This window comes from Lytechinus pictus, chromosome 6, assembly GCF_037042905.1.
Source record: "Lytechinus pictus isolate F3 Inbred chromosome 6, Lp3.0, whole genome shotgun sequence".
NCBI classification, from domain to species: domain Eukaryota; kingdom Metazoa; phylum Echinodermata; class Echinoidea; order Temnopleuroida; family Toxopneustidae; genus Lytechinus; species Lytechinus pictus.
This window is the reverse complement of record NC_087250.1, coordinates 3,609,954-3,629,744: the sequence shown is the minus strand read 5'-3', so window position 1 is coordinate 3,629,744 and position 19,791 is coordinate 3,609,954. Positions and strand designations below refer to the sequence as shown.

Here is a 19,791-nt window from a genome sequence, read left to right as displayed (position 1 = left end):
TGCGTGTATTGTTTGTTTTATACACCACCCCCCCCCCCTCCCCATTTTACTGAGTTGCCCCAAATGTTATATTTGATCTAAATTCTAGATAATTCCAGACCTCGTCAGAGTGCAGGCAGAGGCGTCGATCCTGGGGGGGCAGGGGGGGGCGATTGCCCCACCAATGAAAATATTGGGGGGGCAAACATATCCTTTTGCCCCCCCCCCCCAATAATTCAGCTGATGTGTAAAACTAAAATAAGATTGTAATGTTACACAGAAATCAGCAAGCAAGATTGAGATATCAACTCGTTCTTTGTTTAAAATTGTGCTCAAAATGTCCGCTTTTTAGATTGGAATATAAAAATATTCAGCTCGCGCTTCGCGCTCACATTAATTTGTTGGTGAGATATGTGTCTCTTTCTCATGAGTCATATAGATATATATATAGATACCTATGTGCGAGCACCTTTGGAACGTTGATTCATGATTTTGCCCCCCCCCCCCCCCCAATCTGAAAAATGGATCGACGCCCCTGAGTGCAGGATAATACTTTTGGTATGATGTCAGAGTGCAGGATAGCGCATTTTGGATGCAATAGTGCAATTCGCTGAATATCATGTGATCCGATTCGGACCAATCAGATTACAGAACATTCTTGGGAGTTGTATAAGAACAGTTACCCCCTCCCCTTCTCACAACCTTGAGCTCACTCCCAAAAGCAGGGGTGTGAGAGTTCAGATTTATATCTGATTTCAGATTTTTTTGTTTTGATTTTCAGCTTAATTTCAGCTTATTTTTTAGCCTTCCTCTGTACAAAAGTATGGGAGCTCTTTCTATTTCAGACTTTTTCAACACTCTTCAGCTTTTTTCAGATCTTTTTATTTGTGACCACTCACACCCCTGCAAAAGAGAAAATACACAATATTACAGATTGCAGGACATCAGACTTTCAATTTTTGTTTTTATTAACAATTCATTATTGCTGTCCAATTAAATAGATTGCATAAAACAAGACTTGCTTTTACACCATTTTCTCCTTTGCTCATAAAAAGAGAAGATAAGTATGAATTAGTATACCCTGCAGATAAAAAAAAATACATAACTCTGAATAATTGAAGAGGGTCATGTGTTTCGAATTCAAACCATGACATAATTAAATTCAGCAAGAAATCAATCCACATTTTGCAGCACTCAACCCAGGTGAGGTGAATAAGTTCTTGGCAGAATACAAAAAAAGGTCAACTCCCCAATTCAAAACCAAGATTGAATGTTTATAACATACTTTTATGTTTCTTCTTGAAATGAAAATACTGCTATTTAACCAAAAAAATGTAACAATCATAATAATCAGCTGCAGTTCGTTTTTGGTTTTTCTTTTCACATAAAATGTTGATTATTTACCAATGATGGGTCATTGCATATATATATATATATAATACCTAAAAGGAGTGGGGGGGGGGGCATTTCATGAAAAACTTGTCACTGATTTTCAATGCACACTTAGCATTCAGCCAAACATATATTATATGTTATAAATGAGAGGGATTGATATCTTCAAAATTTCCACATGAAACAAAGGATTCTTTCTCACAAGAAGAATAAACTTGCCTGAAAAAAAGGAAAAGGTCTTGGAAAGCAAAGAGGCACAATACGAAAATTGGGGGGCGGGGTGGGCAATACAAAGAGTTATTGTAAGTGTGAATAACTGATGTGCATTCATGCCAATGTGCATATGGGTTATAATGCATTATCTATATAGAGTGTTCTAGCGATGCATTAAATACGTGTATTTTGGTCTGCATCAATTGCTTGTGCAGTATCAGAGCGTATCCCTAAAAAGGACCGAAATCCGACGAATAACATGGGCTTCTGTACAAAATTTGCTATTGAATATGAGAGCGTATTCAACAATATAGTGCGCATGCGCGAATGCGTGAAATGTACAACGCGTATAACAATGAAAGCAATGCATTCCGCAGCATAGACCACAACTATGCTCGATGACGTCATAATAAACTACATGCAAGTCGCATGTCAGCGACCAAATTTGATCTTGTGAAGTGATGATGCCATTATGATTGTGATAAGTGATTTGACTTGTTGAATCAAATTTCTCCCTCTTTTTGATTGCCAGGGGTGGGATAGATGATAATGATTATATTGGATGGCTTTCTTCATGGAATACCATAAATATTCCACTCGTTAAGGCCAATATTCCCGAACTCTTGGAATATTTCTAGTATTCCATTCTGAGCCATCCAGTATAATATAATTTTTTCACTGATGATATTACATGTGCCTGCCATTAGTAGCTCCATGATCTGACTAAAGAAGTGAGACTTCATATGAAATGTGCAACTGGCAACTTGAAGCTAAACTATAACCCTATCAGCAAAAAATGATTTCTTGAGAAAGTCTTTCAAATTAATTATATCATATTGATATGATATAACTGTAACCCTAGCAGCAAAAAATGATTTCATGAGAAAGTCTTTCAAATTACATCATATTGACTATTAACCATCTCATCATAAATATAGATTTGGGTCCCAACACAAAGGTTAGTGATTAATCATAATAATAATAATTGGCATTTATATAGCGCTTTATCAATCTACAACTGTTAAAAGTGCTTCACAATTACTATTACCCGGTCACTGGATTCATAGCATTTCAAGCAGCCTGTTAGGCGCACACTTGCTTAACCAACCACAATGATGGTTGTTTCCTACTGGTACCCAATTAGCACCTGGGTGAGAGTGGCAAATTGTGGATTGACGCCTTGCCAAAGAGCGCTAGGACATGGTGGGATTCGAACACACGACCCTCTGATTACAAGGCGAGAGTCAGAACCGCTACACCATGGAGCTTCCACATCATACCCTTGAGTTTCACAAATAATCATACACTTAAGTCAATGTAATCAATCATAAACTGATTTTCTAAAATGACTGCTATACTTTGTGTTACAGGCCCAAGGTTTATAATTAACATGAAAAACTCTTTAATTGGAGATTGCAAACACTGAGAAGCATATGTGGGACCATGTATTATCATTGCTTGGAAAAGGACCAATCATCACTCTGCCCTGACGTTTGGCAACTAAAAAGGATTTGATAAGGTTTTCAATAACAAAATTATGGATCCATTATTCTCATTGCACAAAATATAAATTAGTTTTTACAATTTAAAGCTCTTAATGTGATCGTTTCACTTTGTTCTGATTTAAATAATTCTCCTTTTGGTTCATGAAAATGGGCTAAACATTAGGCTTATAGTGTAAAAATACCATCCCAAAAGTTTCAAAGTATTATATTTACAGGATCAATTTTAAAACCTTGGAGATGTAAACCAAAGTTTGAAATAATTGGGAGTTGGTTTCAATGACTATGTGTATACAGGGAATCTGTGCACCACAACACATTAATTCTAGATGAACACAGCATGACCTACATAGAGTGTGTACAAGGTATACACTGAATGTACAGTGCAGCTAATAGTGTGTGTATAGGAGATACACACAACAGAAGGCAGTCAAAATAGCCAACAGACTTTTTGAATTGGAGAAAACTGGTCATAAGCTGAACCCGTCTACTAGACGGTTCTCAAAATCAGGCTAATAAATTGCTACTTGTATCTAAATTAGAGTTTTTCATCCTATATTGTGGTCTGTTTCAGGGTTTTTGAAGACAAATACAGGCACTCATACGCACGTTTCAACTCAGTTTGAGAATTTTTTAAATCAGCTGCTCACAAAGTTAAACGATCCCTTTAAGATCTGTCTCATATTTCATTCCTTCATATATGAATATATACACAATATTTACAACAAGAGTTATACAAAATAAAGCTTTATACTTATACATATAAACACCTGAATAAATACAAATTACATATGAAATAAGATATAGGGCATGTCTTTAAAATAAAAATTTTGTGTAACAAACATTTTGTTGAGAATAGACTCACCTTTCAGCCAAAAGGCACATTTTTATAATGAATACACTCAAATTAATGTTTAAAAATATGCAAGTCAAAATAATTTTTTTAAGGTAAGCATGTAGAGCAATGGCTTTAGCTCTAACGATGGTTTAAATACTGCAAAATATTGCATGAATATACTTTTACAGAAATATATAAAATGCCCTTTGCGCGTGGATTCAGCGTTCGAAATTGTGAATTCTGTGAGAAGGATAAATTTGTGAAATAGACATGTTTTAATAATTATGTAGTTTTGTCCCCATTCTGTGGCGCCAGTATCTTGACAGCCAATCACAGCTCATGCATCAAGTCTGTTGTTATCACAATAGCCCCCCAAAATAGAATAAAAATAAAAAATTCTCTTGGAAAGGAGATTCATTGCACCTTGGGTTCATCCGCACTTTGGCATGTATTCTGAAGTCAAGTTTAAATGAGGCAGCTCTGTGCTACAATTATGGAAAGTCAAACATGTCAAAAAACTATGACAACATTATATTTTCTCATCTTTGCTGAAAATCTTCCTCTATGTTTTGATGGTGAAGAAACAATATTTCAGTTATCATTTCAAGACAGTTATGAATGAATTGAACACCAATTGTGCTGACAAATTGAAGATCTCTTGTTAGATGTTTATGTCACAGTTGGCCTTCCATAGTAACACCACAACTCTCAGCCACAGCTTGAATAGAACCTAAGTTCAGAATACCGACCATTCCATTCATCTAGTCTGCAGGCAAAAACCCTAATGGAAACTTTGATCAACAAGAAGGTCTTCACACAAGACTAGCACATAGAAAACTTGCCGTTTCAATTTCCCGATTTACAACTTTGATCGACAAGACGGTCTTCATACAAGACTAGCACATACAAAACTTGCTGTTTCAATTTTCCTGATTTACAACTTTGATCGACAAGAGGGTCTTCACGCAAGACTAGCACATATAAAACTTGCTGTTTCAATTTCTGAGTGAGGGGGGGCTTCAGTACACATTGTAGGCTGCACATTCAGACCCTTAACTCAAAAGTGGGGTGTGCAGAGCTGACTAGGGATCATCCCCACTACGTTGGAACCGATCTGTAATTACGAGGTCGTCCCGTTAACAGACTGCGGCTACCTGGATTGATGGTTGACGGGTCCGAAAGGAGTAAGAATGAGGACTCTTGCCTTTTAACTTGTAAAACACTGCAAGAGACAAAAACATGATATTATAATTGGTAATGTTAAAGCCGATCTTTAGTTTTGGTATAAACATATCCCAGAAAAATACATGACATTATTCCTCTTCATTACATGTGTCTGCTCTGCAACAGTTAAAATGTGATAGATATAAAATGAAAATGTGTTTTAGTGAATAAATTTACTTTTTTTTAATCTGAATTTTTTTCTTACAGGTTTACATGTACATGTACATGTATTATCAAACCCTTTCTCAAGCCATGGAATGAAAATTTTAGGAGATAATATTTGTCTCTGACACTCTAATATCCAACTGGTTGATATATAAAGTAAGTACTCGAGTAGCTAATGTATTTTAAACAACAAGTGGAATGCCTCTGGCCGTCTCACCTGCATCACGCGATTCAATATAGCAGCAGTGCTGATTTTGAAAACTACTATAACTCGCACAAGATGTTCAGTGATACTTGGTTACTCTTATTTCCACGTTTTATGAACTAGACCAATACACTTATAGAGATATGATGGCAATTCAACAAATACCCCCAACGTGGCCAAAGTTCTTTGACCTTAACATGACCTTTGACCTTGATCATGTGACCTGAAACTTGCACAGGATGTTCAGTAATACTTGATTACTGTTATGTCCAAGTTTCATGAATCAGATCTATAAACTTTCAAAGTTATGATGGTAATTCAACAGATACCCCCAATTCGGCCAAAGTTCATTGACCCTAAATGACCTTTGACCTTGGTCATGTGATGTGAAACTCAAGCAGGATGTTCAGTGATACTTGATTAACCTTATGTATAAGTTTCATGAACTAGGTCCATATATTTTCTAAGTTATGATGACATTTCAAAAACTTAACCTTGGGTTAAGATTTTGATGTTGATTCCCCCAACATGGTCTAAGTTCATTGACCCTAAATGACATTTGACCTTGGTCATGTGACATGAAACTCAGGCAGGATGTTCAGTAATACTTGATTAACCGTATGGCCAAGTTTCATGAACTAGGTCCATATACTTTCTAAGTTATGCTGTCATTTCAAAAACTTAACCTCAGGTTAAGATTTGGTGTTGACGCCGCCGCCGCCGCCGTCGCCGTCGGAAAAGCGGCGTCTATAGTCTCACTCTGCTATGCAGGTGAGACAAAAATGAAAATGTTTGATGATATCCACAAGAATAAAATCACTGTCCATTTTTTGAGAAAATGGCCTTAGGTTATCAAACAACATATATGGACGAAATGCTCGTCTTAAAGTTTAAACTGAAATACTCATGAACTCCATTATTCCTCCACCGATTTTTATCAAACCTTCACCAATATTTCTCCCTAAATTTCTCTCCCTTACTAATAATAACAATAATGATAATAATAATTATGATAATATAATAATAAAAACAATATAAATGATAATAATACTGTAATAATAATAATAATAAATATTTAAACCAGGGTGAACATCCTCTTTAAATAGATTGAACTTTTACTCACATTGAAAGAAGACTAGCGATGACGAGAAAAGCAGCCATGACATAGAATACGAGTCCTCTAAGAATATGTAACGTTGCGTTATAGAGAGTATTGAAAATGAGCGGTGATACTACCATGGCTAAACTCTGTAGACATCCTATACAAGCAAACATTACACCTGATTGAAAAAAAAAGTAAGGAATAAAAGTCATCAAACCCTTTGCTTTCATTAATAAATCTGTTTTTGCTCCTCAAATCAGCAATAACTCTTTATTTTTTATTTTCATTTTCATATGTCCATATGAATGTAGAACCCAAGAGGTACACAGATTTCATAAGTTCTAATTTATTTTTTGTTTTGATCCTCAAATTGCCCATAATTATTAATTGTCTATTCATATGTTCATATTCACGAATGGAATCTTTGCAGTACACAGATTTCATAAGTTCTAAATTAATCTTCTTTTTTTTTTGCTTCTCAAATCAGCAACAACACTTTATTTTCTATTAATTTTCATATGTTCATTTAAATATTGAACCCATACGGTACACATACTTCATAAGTTCAAAATAAATCTTATTTTAATCCTCAAATTGGCAACCATTATTAATTTTCTATTCATATGTTCATATAAACAGAACCCATGCAGTACACAGATTTATGATAAAAGAATGTATACAAATTATGTGTCTGATGAAATATTGTTTAATAAATGATTTAATAAAATAAGATTATAGTGACTTAGTTCACAAACCTTGCTCTGACGGATAAACCAGTTTTGACATGATCGTTCTCAGCATCGGGAGTGATAAAGCTCGGAATAATCCTACCGCTGGAACTGAAGAGATGAATAATGAGAATAATCCATGTAAAAGTAATCAACAACGAATGAAATAAAAGTTCAATGAAGATATACCAAAAGAATTTTAAAGTCCATAGAAAAACATTGTATGTTTGTTGAGAATCCTACAAGTAAAATTAAGGAAGAAAAGCTTATGCTATGAAATAGATCATAATTATGAATTTATTGAAATTGATTGTATTTTTTAAGAGCAATTTATTTGACTTTATGATGGTGGTCCCCAAGTCTGCCCACCTAACGATTTGAGTTAAGATTTAACATGAATTTCTATTTTTCCCAAAATCTTTCAAATGATAATGTTCCTTATATTATTATTATGAGTAAGTGTACCAAATATCGCGTAAAAATTTTAAAGAAATATATGATTTTCTTGGAAAAACCTCAGGTGGTCATTTTCAGATTGAACCAAAAAATGGAACCCCATGTCTGCGCACCCATTCACTTTGCACGCGATTTGGGGATTTTGATGAAAAAGGCTGCATGAGGCCTTCATATGAAATGCCCCAAATTCATTATTTTCCCACCATTTTTAGTCGGATTTTTTAATGAATATCTTTCTATGTATTGCATGTGTAAAGTCTGTGGTCGTCGCGTATCTTCTTTTAGTAGAATCGCGCAGATACGCGTATGCGCAGACAAGGGGGACTGCGCAGACTTGGGGGAACTTGCCATACAGTGAGATAATGACTTTACATAAGATCTTTTCCATTGTCATTACACAACATCTAATAGTCATAGATCTTTACCTACCATGGTTCGACCATGCATGATTTACGTCTGAATAGCGCCAAATTCCCAATGAAAACAGAGGAAATCTCTCTTTAAAGGTCAAGTCCACCCCAGAAAAAAGATGATTTGAATAAATGGAGAAAAATCAAACAAGAATAATGCTGAAAACTTCATCAAAATCGGATGAAAAATAAGAAAGTTATGACATTTTTAAGTGTCAGTTATTTTTCACGAAACAGTTCAATGCTCAACTCAGTGATATGCAAATGAGAGTCGATGATGTCACTCACTCACTATTTCTTATGTTTTCTATTGTTTGAATTATACAATATTTCATCTTTTACGGATTTGACAATTATGACCATCTTGTTTGAACCACAAACTGTTAAAACAATCAAATTCCACTTGACCAGGGAGGAATTAATCACTGTTTCACTTGACAATGAGGAGAAAATTCAAATATTTCATATTTCATATAATAAAATACAAAAGAAATAGTGAGTGGGTGATGTTATCGGTCCCCTCATTTGCATATTGACCTGGATGTGCATATAACCGTTTTGTGAAATATAGAAAAACTTTTAAATGTCATAACTTTCTTATTTTACATCCAATTTGATTAAATTTTCAGTGTTATTCTTATTTCATTTTTCTCTTTCTATTCAAATCATCTTTTTGTTGGGGTGGACTTGTCCTTTAAAGTTGAATAGATTTCTGTTGTTCCAAGAGATTTGACTTTACACTTACCAGCATAAAGATAAGGATTCCTTGGTGCTACCCCTGTTAACACGATGCATAAAATTGAAGAAATTAATCCAACTTGAACAAGGCTGGCATCTCGGAGGTATCGGCTGAGAAGCTTCCCACCTATTATCATACCTACAGAGGGTGACCAAAAAAAAATTATGTTGTTTGGAATTCATCAACTTTTAGCATAAATTTCATTGGTTATCTTGCACGTCATTGTCAAATACCACAGATTATAGCCATGTAGGTTTGATAATGGATTGTCTCGAATCGGTAGCCAACAACTGGCGAACATTCGATTAGTGTAAAAGTAGTATTCGGTTGTTGATTGTTGGTAAAATGATCGGATGCATCAATCTTTTTTTTTTTTAGTTTTACTTCCAGGTCCAACCATCATCATCACCATCACTATCACCATCATCACTATCACCATCATCACTATCACCATCATCACTATCACCATCATCACTATCACCATCATCACTATCACCATCATCACTATCACCATCATCACCATCATCATTATCACCATCATCATCATCACCATCATCACTATCACCATCATCACTATCACCATCATCACTATCACCATCATCACTATCACCATCATCATCATCACCATCATCACTAACACCATCATCACTATCACCATCATCACTATCACCATCATCACTATCACCATCATCACTATCACCATCATCACTATCACCATCATCACTATCACCATCATCACTATCACCATCATCACTATCACCATCATCATCATCACCATCATCACCATCACCATCATCATCATCACCATCATCATCATCACCATCATCACTATCACCATCATCACTATCACCATCATCACTATCACCATCATCATCACCATCATCACTATCACCATCATCACTATCACCATCATCATCATCACCATCATCACCATCACCATCATCACTATCACCATCATCATCATCACCATCATCATCATCACCATCATCACTATCACCATCATCACTATCACCATCATCACTATCACCATCATCACTATCACCATCATCACTATCACCATCATCATCATCACCATCATCACTATCACCATCATCATCATCACCATCATCACTATCACCATCATCATCATCACCATCATCACTATCACCATCATCATCATCACCATCATCACTATCACCATCATCACTATCACCATCATCACTATCACCATCATCATCATCACCATCATCACTATCACCATCATCATCATCACCATCATCACTATCACCATCATCATCACCATCATCACTATCACCATCATCACTATCACCATCATCATCATCACCATCATCACCATCACCATCATCACTATCACCATCATCATCATCACCATCATCATCATCACCATCATCACTATCACCATCATCACTATCACCATCATCACTATCACCATCATCACTATCACCATCATCACTATCACCATCATCATCATCACCATCATCACTATCACCATCATCATCATCACCATCATCACTATCACCATCATCATCATCACCATCATCACTATCACCATCATCATCATCACCATCATCACTATCACCATCATCATCATCACCATCATCACTATCACCATCATCACCATCATCATCATCATCACAACCACCATCATCATCATCATCACCATCATCATCATCATCAAAGTCATCTTCGCTACATACCTATTGCTCCCGACACATACTGCATTGCACTGAATATCCCGATGATCACCGAATCCCAGCAAAACGGGTGCCCCATTCCGTAGAGCAACGTCAACGATGGCAACGAGAAAAACACCAGAACCCTGAGAAGCATGACCGACGTCGCGATGAAGAGAGGGAGACGCCGTTGGTGGGTGTTGCTCTGGACAAGGTTCAGTATTTTACGGATGGCGTCTCCGACGTTTAACATGGCGGGGTGAGCTTGCGGATGCGTATCAGGCACAAGGAAGATGACGTAGATCGTTGTGAGTGAGACACAGCCAAGGATGAAGATGTACGGTGCTTCGAATCCCTTAGGAATGACACACAAGGAATTGAAGATATTTATAAGCAAATACATGTGCATGCCATGTAATAATGGCAATAACATTCCACTTTTAACCCTGATTACTGATAGTATGAAGAATAAGAATAAATAATAATAATATGCCACATTTATATAGAGCTTAATGCAATTTTTCTAAGTGCTGCATACTACTTTGGCTTTAGCATGGCTACTCTGATCGGACGCTTGAGCATTCAAGGAATTTCTTCCTAGTGGGTACCCATTTACTACACCTGGATGGAGAGAGGCAAATGTAGAAAAATGCCTTGCCAAGGATCGAGTGCACTGGTGGAAAATCGAACCCCTAACCTCGTGGTTCAAAGTCTGGACCTCTACAGCCACATCAAATTCTTGTCAGGACCGGAAGGGAGAGGGGCGATGTTCCCTCTCCCATAAGATCTTTGTTGCAGATCACCAAATTGCGATGAAATTTGCATGATGGTAGTCACTCTGACTCTTATAAGGATTGTGGCATCGAATCCCAAACTTAGAGTTGATTTCCTTCAGCAAGTAATTCATCCACAATGTGCTGCTCTCAACCTAGGTGAGTTAAATAGAGACCTGGTGGATGTTTCATAAAGCTGTTCGTAATTTAAGAGCGACTTTAAGAATGACTGGTGATCCTTTCTTGTGGTAAATGATATATTAATTGGCGATGGTTAAGCGCGTAAGAAAGGTTCACCAGTCGTTCTTAAAGTCGCTCTTAACTAACGAACAGCTTTATGAAACGCCCACCTGGCAGTATTCATTCCTTAAAATGCTTCCACACTGCAAACAGTAGCCAGGCTAAAGTCAGGGTAACAATATTTAACTCATTTGGAAAAAATATGGACATACTGTAATATCATGTGATTTGTACTTCACAAGAGCTGCGTATTATCATTATATAGAATGGCCATGTACCTGAGTTTTTATCCAGAAACCTACTCCAACTTGAGCGATTCCCGCAGCAGTAAAGCTCAGGCAATCAAGAAGAATGATTCGCAGAGCCCTCTCCTTCTTTGTGGTAATGTCTGCCATGTAGGAGAAACAGCCAGCGAGGAGCAGCGAAAAGTCTCCACAAACGCCCAGCATAAAATGACCTGCATTTGATAAGGAAAATGTAGCCAGCTTGTTTATCACTTAGGGCTTGAATCAACAATAGTAATAATAATAATTGTACATTTATATTATCATTTCTATAAGTATATACTCAACTGTGCATTACAATAATTTTATAATTTATATTACACCGGCTATAGCCGTGCTGCCTACAGGCGCTCTGGCATTCGAGGAATTTCTTCCTACCGGGTACCCATTCACCTCAGACGGGTTGAGTGCAGCACCATGTGGGTGAATTTCTTGCTGGAGGATAACACGCCATGGCTGGGAATCGAACCCACGTCCCTCAGATTGAAAGACGTGAGTCACAACCACTAGACCACGCCAACCCCACAACTAGGTGGTCTGTGCATATCTAGCCTATTACTTTCACAACATATTAGGTAAAAATATTTGTTCATCTATTTTATTTCCAAACAAGATCATAACAAAGATGAAAAAGTACAATTGAAAACATCACATGGTTGACAAAATAACAAATAGAATGAAGTTAAACACCAGCCAAAGCCTGGGGATCACCAAAAAGAACAAATTCTGTTGAGAGGCTATCTCCATTGCCTACTGCATACATGGAATAAAGTACAGGGTTCCCAGCTTTTCCAAAAAAAAAATTCCCTGGTTTTTCCCTGATGAAGTTTAAAAATTCCCTGATAATTATTTAAACCCATTCCCAGTTTCGCATGTTTTTGAAGTTGTTGTAGTTATTTTCAGTGTAAACGCAATATTGTAGTACCACAATAACCAGTCATTTAATGGATGCTTTTTTGATATGCAACAAAATATAACGGAGTCTGACTGACTACCGTGCTTTCAACTTTTGGGCTGATCAAAATTCCCTGATGTTTCCCTCAATTTGAGGCATTTTCCCCTGATTTGAGTTATTTTCATATCAAATTCCCTGATTTTTCCCTGACTGGAAAAAAAGTAAAATGATTTTCCCTGATTTCCCTGATGGGCTGGGAACCCTGAAGTAAGATACGGATAAAATAGAAACATTTAATCAAAATCACTTTGAAGGAAACCTTCATTATAAGATCTGAGAAAAAAAATAAGGGAATCAAATTCAAAAAGCGAATAAGAAAGCAAAAGAAATCACACCAGCATTTCATACATTTATCAATTAGAGAGCAAAGTACGGTAAGCTCAATTAGTCCATATGGATTGAAAGCTGAATTGATAGTGGCTTACTGTGTGAAATAAAAGCAGCTTAGTGGCATAAAGAGGCAAAACTTTTGATGTTGCCAAGCTTCAGATGTCGTTTTTCATTTCAGAAAAAGTGTGGACAAGGAAGACTCAAATTTAGATTCAGCAAGTGACATTTTAAAAAAATGGGCCAAATATGTCAGAAAATTTAATGAAAATGTTTTAAAAAATAAACACGATCATTTAACTTACAGAAATTGGTGCTTAAAAAAATAAACACAATTATTGAGAAAAAAAAATGCATTGTCCAGAAATATTTCTTTTGTAATCTATCCCCCCCCCCCACCCGCCCCCTCTCCTCAGAAAGAAGCAACTCACCAATGGCAAGATACCAGATGTTCATTTCCTTGATAGTGACGGTAAGATAACATGCTGCATAGACACAGAAACCTATGGATGGGACTATGAGGGCAACCTTCCTTCCAGCTTGGTCACTGTGTGCTCCTAAAAGGGTTGTGCAGAACAATGCTGGAACGGAGGTTGTCGCACTCAGGTACAGTGCGAAAAGTGACACCTGAAAGAAGGGAGGTTCATCTTTATTAATTAGGGAGTTTTTGCACAGCGACATACGGTGGATTCAATAACATAGAAAATGAATTGTCCAATGCCCGTCGTGACGAAGCACTACCAAGAAGCATCTGTTGAAAACTGGTGAATTAAAACACCAGTTTCCTCCTGGAATCTGGAAAAATGACACATTTGCAATTTTAATTAGCTCCGAAAATTTATGATGAAGCTGCTCTTTCGGTTCACCAATTTTTGACAACAATTCCCAGCTGTTTTACGTTATTTTCAATACATTTACCGCGTTCTTGAATCCGTCATGTGCCGCTGAGCAAAACCTCCCTATTATTAGCCAATGCAAAACGTCACATGTTATACATAAGCCGCACGAGTTACATGTATTTTTATCAGATCTCTATTGATCATGCAATACATTCTCTTCTACCTCACGGGAAAAACATGCAATATACGAATCTACGTCTTTGATGCACTGCTAAAATTCTAGATAGTTATAGTACACCAATGGGCAATAGTATACAAATAATCATGGGGGGCAATAGTATACAAATAATGCACATTATAGAGGGCATTATTAGGAATTATACGCAAGGTACCTTTGGACCAGTTCCAACTATGCCAAGGACGTCTACACCTTTCAAAGGTAACTATCATGTATATTTTAATGCCCAAGCAAAATGATGTGTATTTTATGTTTTACAACACAAAGATGTGAATCACTGTTGTTTGATAAACCATCCTTGTCTCAAAAACTAGTCACAAGTGCCAGTCAGTCGCAAATTTTCCATTAGGTATTAAATGACTGGTCATAAAATCATTTGATTAGGTACTACAGCTTGAGAAATAATTATGAGACCACTTTTCTAGTAAGATCCCATATGAGCATACGTAGGAAATACATTAGGGCAACGGGCGATTTCGCCCTCAAGACAGCCCAAATAGCCCATAAAATTCTCAAAAAATGCATGCTTTGGGGCGACCATTCTTTCTAGCATCGGCCCAATATCTGTCAAACACAAATCTAAGATTAATTAGAGAATCATTATTCTAACTCTAATTGCTTGTTACCCCTAAAAAGCAGCTGTTAAAATGAAAGAAATAGCCCCCAAAATTCTGCAATTGCCCCAAAATGGAAATAAAAATACAGCCCCTAAAAAATTGAATTATTTCTTACCCTTGCCATACAGTACAGTCTAATAATCACTTCCCAAGCTGTATAAGTATCACCATTTTATCAAGTTTAATAATAAATCTCATCTTATTTACCCTCTGTTCAATTTCCATTTCCGTTGTGCCATTGACCGTCATCACACTGTTATTAACTTTCTGAGAGCAGAGTGGATCATCAGCGTGATTGTAATCTACGATCCCAAACTCATCTTGCGCAATCCGCCTCGTCAGATACTGTAGCCTGAGCGGTATGAACAAGCTGTACGCCAGCATCATGAAGAAGATGACCGGTTCGACGGTGATTCTGGACTTACGGCCGTCCGTCGCCGGTTGGGTGTTGTCCGCCGATGCGGTCACTTGCGTTGAATACGTCAGGGGGGACGTTTCATCGTCTTCCATGCTTGTTTGCTTCAATCAGAGACAGGTGCTGTTCAAAATGAAGGAGAAAATTGAAAGTTAAAGATCAAGCTCACATTTAAAATCATACCAACATAGATCAGAAGCTTCAGTCTCTGTTTCGTCACGTGTTCTGCTGGACTACGTCTTGCTTCACCAAAGTAAAAAAAAACAATTAAAAAAAAACAGACAGATTAATCATTACTTATTCTTCCATGAGGACAAAAGCGCTTACAATGAAAATAATTAAAATAAATTATACAAATATAAAACTGCGAACTACGAAAGAGATGGGTTTTTAATGCCTTCCTGAAAATTGCTATTGATGGAGACTGTCTTATCATAAGAGGCAAATCATTCCAGCTGTCTCCACAAACCAGGGGGGGACCCAGGATTTTCCAAGAGGGGGGAGCACATTTTCCCAAGCAAAAAAAAATACTTGCTCACTTGATATTGAACACACACTACTGCCACTAATTCAATGAACAAGGTTATGATACGACTACTGCCCAGTCAGGCATTATGGTTTAGGTCAACAGCATCAACAATCAAGACTGGATACTTGATACTTGATAAAATAATCCCTTTGGCAGCTCATACAGCAAGCTATACTGGGACGATGAATTAAGTGAGCCACTGGAAGGAGTGTCATGAAGTGCGGATATGGTGTTGGATAGACATACATTGTAGCAATTTATATGTATACAGTAAAACATGCTATGTTGAGTGCAAGCAAAAACTGAATGTCGGAAAAAGTACTGAATTGGCAAAAATAATTGCAGATGTGAAATATAAGTTTAATCCGTTGCCGACTGGAACCGGGTAATCCCTGTACAAAGTCTATGGTAATTACTTAATTCAGTATTCAACGGGTTAATGGTTCACAGCCTAAAACAGGCCCGTTACAAGCATGGTGCGAGGACAAGATCCAGAACCACCCATGGGTGCATCTCTGCCGCCGTGTACAGGAAAATTGAGGCACGGCGCATTCAACAATTCAACAAACTACTGTAAATTTGATAAGAGGATTTACAGAATGAAATCCTCCTACGAAACTTACCAATCGATGTGAAGTCATTTCCTCCTAATGTAATGAATATCCCTCAAAAAGCGTAATTTAAGCGTTAATTTTTCTTCTCGTTTACCACAAAATACAAAGCAACCTTGCGAGTTCTCAAATTTTTCGTCTAATGAGCAAAAGAGGGCGCGCGATTTATCTTCATATCAAAGACACTACAAGGGAAAGACTAGACACAAAAACTATCTTACACGAAAACGATGCAAAGCGTGACGCGAAGTCGGCAAAGTGTCCAATCTTTTTATTGTACAGACTTTGGTGGAACGTCTGTTGGCAAACAAACTTCTTCTTCTGTCTTGTGGTGTTTTGGCAATCAGTAAAAAAAATTGCTATTTTTGCTACTGGCACTGCTTTAATTTGGAGCCTTCTTTGAGGATGAAATGCATGTTCTCCTTCATCCTTTTTTTTTCTATTTCACTTTTTTTTCCTTCTCATTTTTCTTTTTCATTTTTTTCTCCTGTTTTCTTTTCTATAAATCTTTCTTTTTTCTTTTCTTTTTTTTTCTTTTTCCTGTTTTCTTTTATTTCCCTTATGCTTTTTTTTTCTTTTCTTGTTCTTTTCTTCTTTTTCCTCTTTACCTTTTTTTCCTTTCTCTTCTTTTTTTTTTATTTGTTTATTTTTCCTTAGGCTTGCACTGCTAATTGATGACATAGGCTTGCATAGACAGCTGGCAGCCGTCTGTTTCGAGGAGTTTTTTAAACACTTTTATTTTTTAAATTTCTCGTCGTACACAGACGGCTCGCTATCGTGCAGCCACCATTAGGGGACTTACAATGCAAAATCCCCCGTCGGGGCTCGTCGATTTTTGTCTTTATTTCATAAAAATAGAACTGTACCAAAATAAAGATTATTATTCCGTTTTGGCCTGAAATGCACCAAAACGGGGAAAAATTTACTTAAAAGGGGAAAAAACAGTGACTTACTTCGGCTATCGCGCAACTTCACTTCCCCTTTTTATCCAAACTTAATACATTAAACTAAGTTTAAACACGTTATGGCCATTGAGTCCCCGGCCCTGTACAGATTGCGCTAGAACTTCGGTCTCTGTATTTGGTGAGTGGAGCCAACGGAGTTCAGCGGAACAACCAACATAACAGAGACCGAATCTTTTGGTCTAAGGCTTGCACTGCTGGCTTCATTCAAAGCACATGGTATTTTCAATTTTTTTTAATATCGCTTTGAAAATTGAAAGTTTCCAAAAAGTGTTAATTATCGTCAGCAATATTAGGCCTAGGCCTAATTATTATTAATAATCTACTAAATGTACGTTGTTCTATCGGAATATTACATACAAATTTACAAAGACTTCATGATCTTAAGATCTCATTGAATTAATTGATGACGTTAGAGTCAATCGTCAGAGCAATATAAAGAACAAACTTTTGACTTAAAAAATCCTATTCCTAATCCGACTATCGACTACACCGCTCCACCCTACACAAAAATGAACGTGTGGGAATGTACAACTGGCACCGAATCTGACAAAGCTAATTACGCGAAGTCTCAAGTTAGATAATCTTTGAAAAATGAAACAAGTTGTTGAATTGACAAACATAACGCAAAAAGCAAGAACGTTGCAATTCAAATGTTCTTTCTTACAAGAAAAGCACTTTTCAGAAAATAAGATTGAAACTTACAAACTCTAATTTTCTTTGTGTGGATGTCTCATAGAAAAGTCAGCTGACTGTGACTGTGTACGGTATCCGTCAGTTAAAAAATCAATGTAGAAAAAAAAAGAGAGACGCTAAGGTTCTTTTAGAACCTTGGTGGAAAGGGTTTTAACCTAATTAAAAGATAATTTCAATAACATGATTAATGAAAATTTAAAGGTCAAGTCCACCCCAGAAAATTTTTGATCTGAATCAATAGAGAAAAATCAAACTAGCTCAACGCTGCATAACGGCCGGAATAACGGTCATCAAAATCTGATTTAAAGTAAGAAAGTTATGGCACTTTAAAGTGTCTCTTATTTTTCACAAAACAGTTAATATGCACAACTCAAAGATATGCAAATGAGAGAGTCATTGATGTCCCTCACTCACTATTTCTTTTATTTTTTTATTGTTTGAATTATACAATATTTCATTTTTTGCAGATTTGGAAATAAAGACCAACTTTAACTTAACAGCCCATCAAAAGGGTAATTTCAATGAATAGAGAAAAATCAAACAAGCATAACGCTGAAAATTTCATCAAAATTGGATGTCTACTAAGAAAGTTACAACAGTTTAAAGTTTTGCCTATTTTTCACAAAACAGTTATATGCATAACTCAATGACATGCAAATGAGAGAGTCGATTATGTCACTCACTCACTATTTCTTTTGTTTTTTATTGTTTGAATTATACAATATTTCAATTTTTGCAGATTTGAGAATAACGACCAACTTGACAGAACCATTAGATTTTAAAACAATGGTAATACCACATGTTTAGGGAGGAATAAAATTTGTTTCATAGGATAACAGGGAGAAAATTGGAATATATATATTTCATATAATAAAATATAAAAGAAATAGTGAAGGAATTATTTCATCAGTCCCCTCATTTGCATACCGACCAGAAAGTGAATATAACTGTTCTGCGAAATTAACCGAAAATTTGAAATGTCATAACTTTCTTATTTTACATCCGATTTTGATGAAATTTTCAGTGTTATGTTTGTTGGATTTTTTTCCTTTTATTTATTAAATAAAATGAGAAAAATCCAACAAACATAACACTGAAAATTGGGGTGGACTAGTCCTTTAACCACAACATGTTAAAACAATGATAATTCCACATGTTCAGGTATGTTTTACAGGACAATGAGGAGAAAATTAGAATATTTCATATTTCATATAGTAAAATACAAAAGAAATATATAGTAATTGGATGACATCATCAGTCCCTTCATTAGCATACCGACCAGGATGTGAATATAAATACAACTGTTTTGTGAAGTAAAGTGAAATAAAAATGTCATAACTTTCTTTGTTCACAACCGATGTAAAATTTTCAGAGTTATGCTTTCTTATTTTTCTTGTTTAATTCAAATCAAGTTTTTGTTGAGGTGGACTCGTCTTTTAATTTTAATAACGATAATAACGGACTCAATAAATGTCTATTAATTTCAAAAAATTTGAGATTCAGTTTCGAGAAATTTGTTTTGGATCTGTGCATGGAAAACTGGGTTGAGCAACGTTTGGCCTATTCGCACGGGTGTTGACCTGGATGGTGGCCGACTGTTCAAGGTTGGGGGAGGTGATGGTTGTTATGAGTCTATCATTTTTAAGGGTAGACATGGCGTGAAGGAGAACATTGACAAA

General features: G+C 36.3%; 1 protein-coding gene across 1 annotated transcript; it reads right to left on the bottom strand.

The window, feature by feature from the left end:
- Window positions 1–929: 929 nt before the first annotated feature.
- On the bottom strand, window positions 930–18,180 carry LOC129263054 (proton-coupled folate transporter-like). Its single transcript, XM_054900985.2, has 9 exons — window positions 18,122–18,180; window positions 15,107–15,437; window positions 13,637–13,832; window positions 11,918–12,096; window positions 10,651–10,981; window positions 8,960–9,091; window positions 7,376–7,459; window positions 6,642–6,798; window positions 930–5,146 (listed from the first exon to the last, which is right to left on the bottom strand). The coding sequence occupies exons 2-9, from the start codon at window positions 15,407–15,409 to the stop codon at window positions 5,023–5,025; spliced, it is 1,506 nt and encodes a 501-aa protein (XP_054756960.2). The 5' UTR covers window positions 15,410–15,437; window positions 18,122–18,180; the 3' UTR covers window positions 930–5,022.
- Window positions 18,181–19,791: the final 1,611 nt, after the last annotated feature.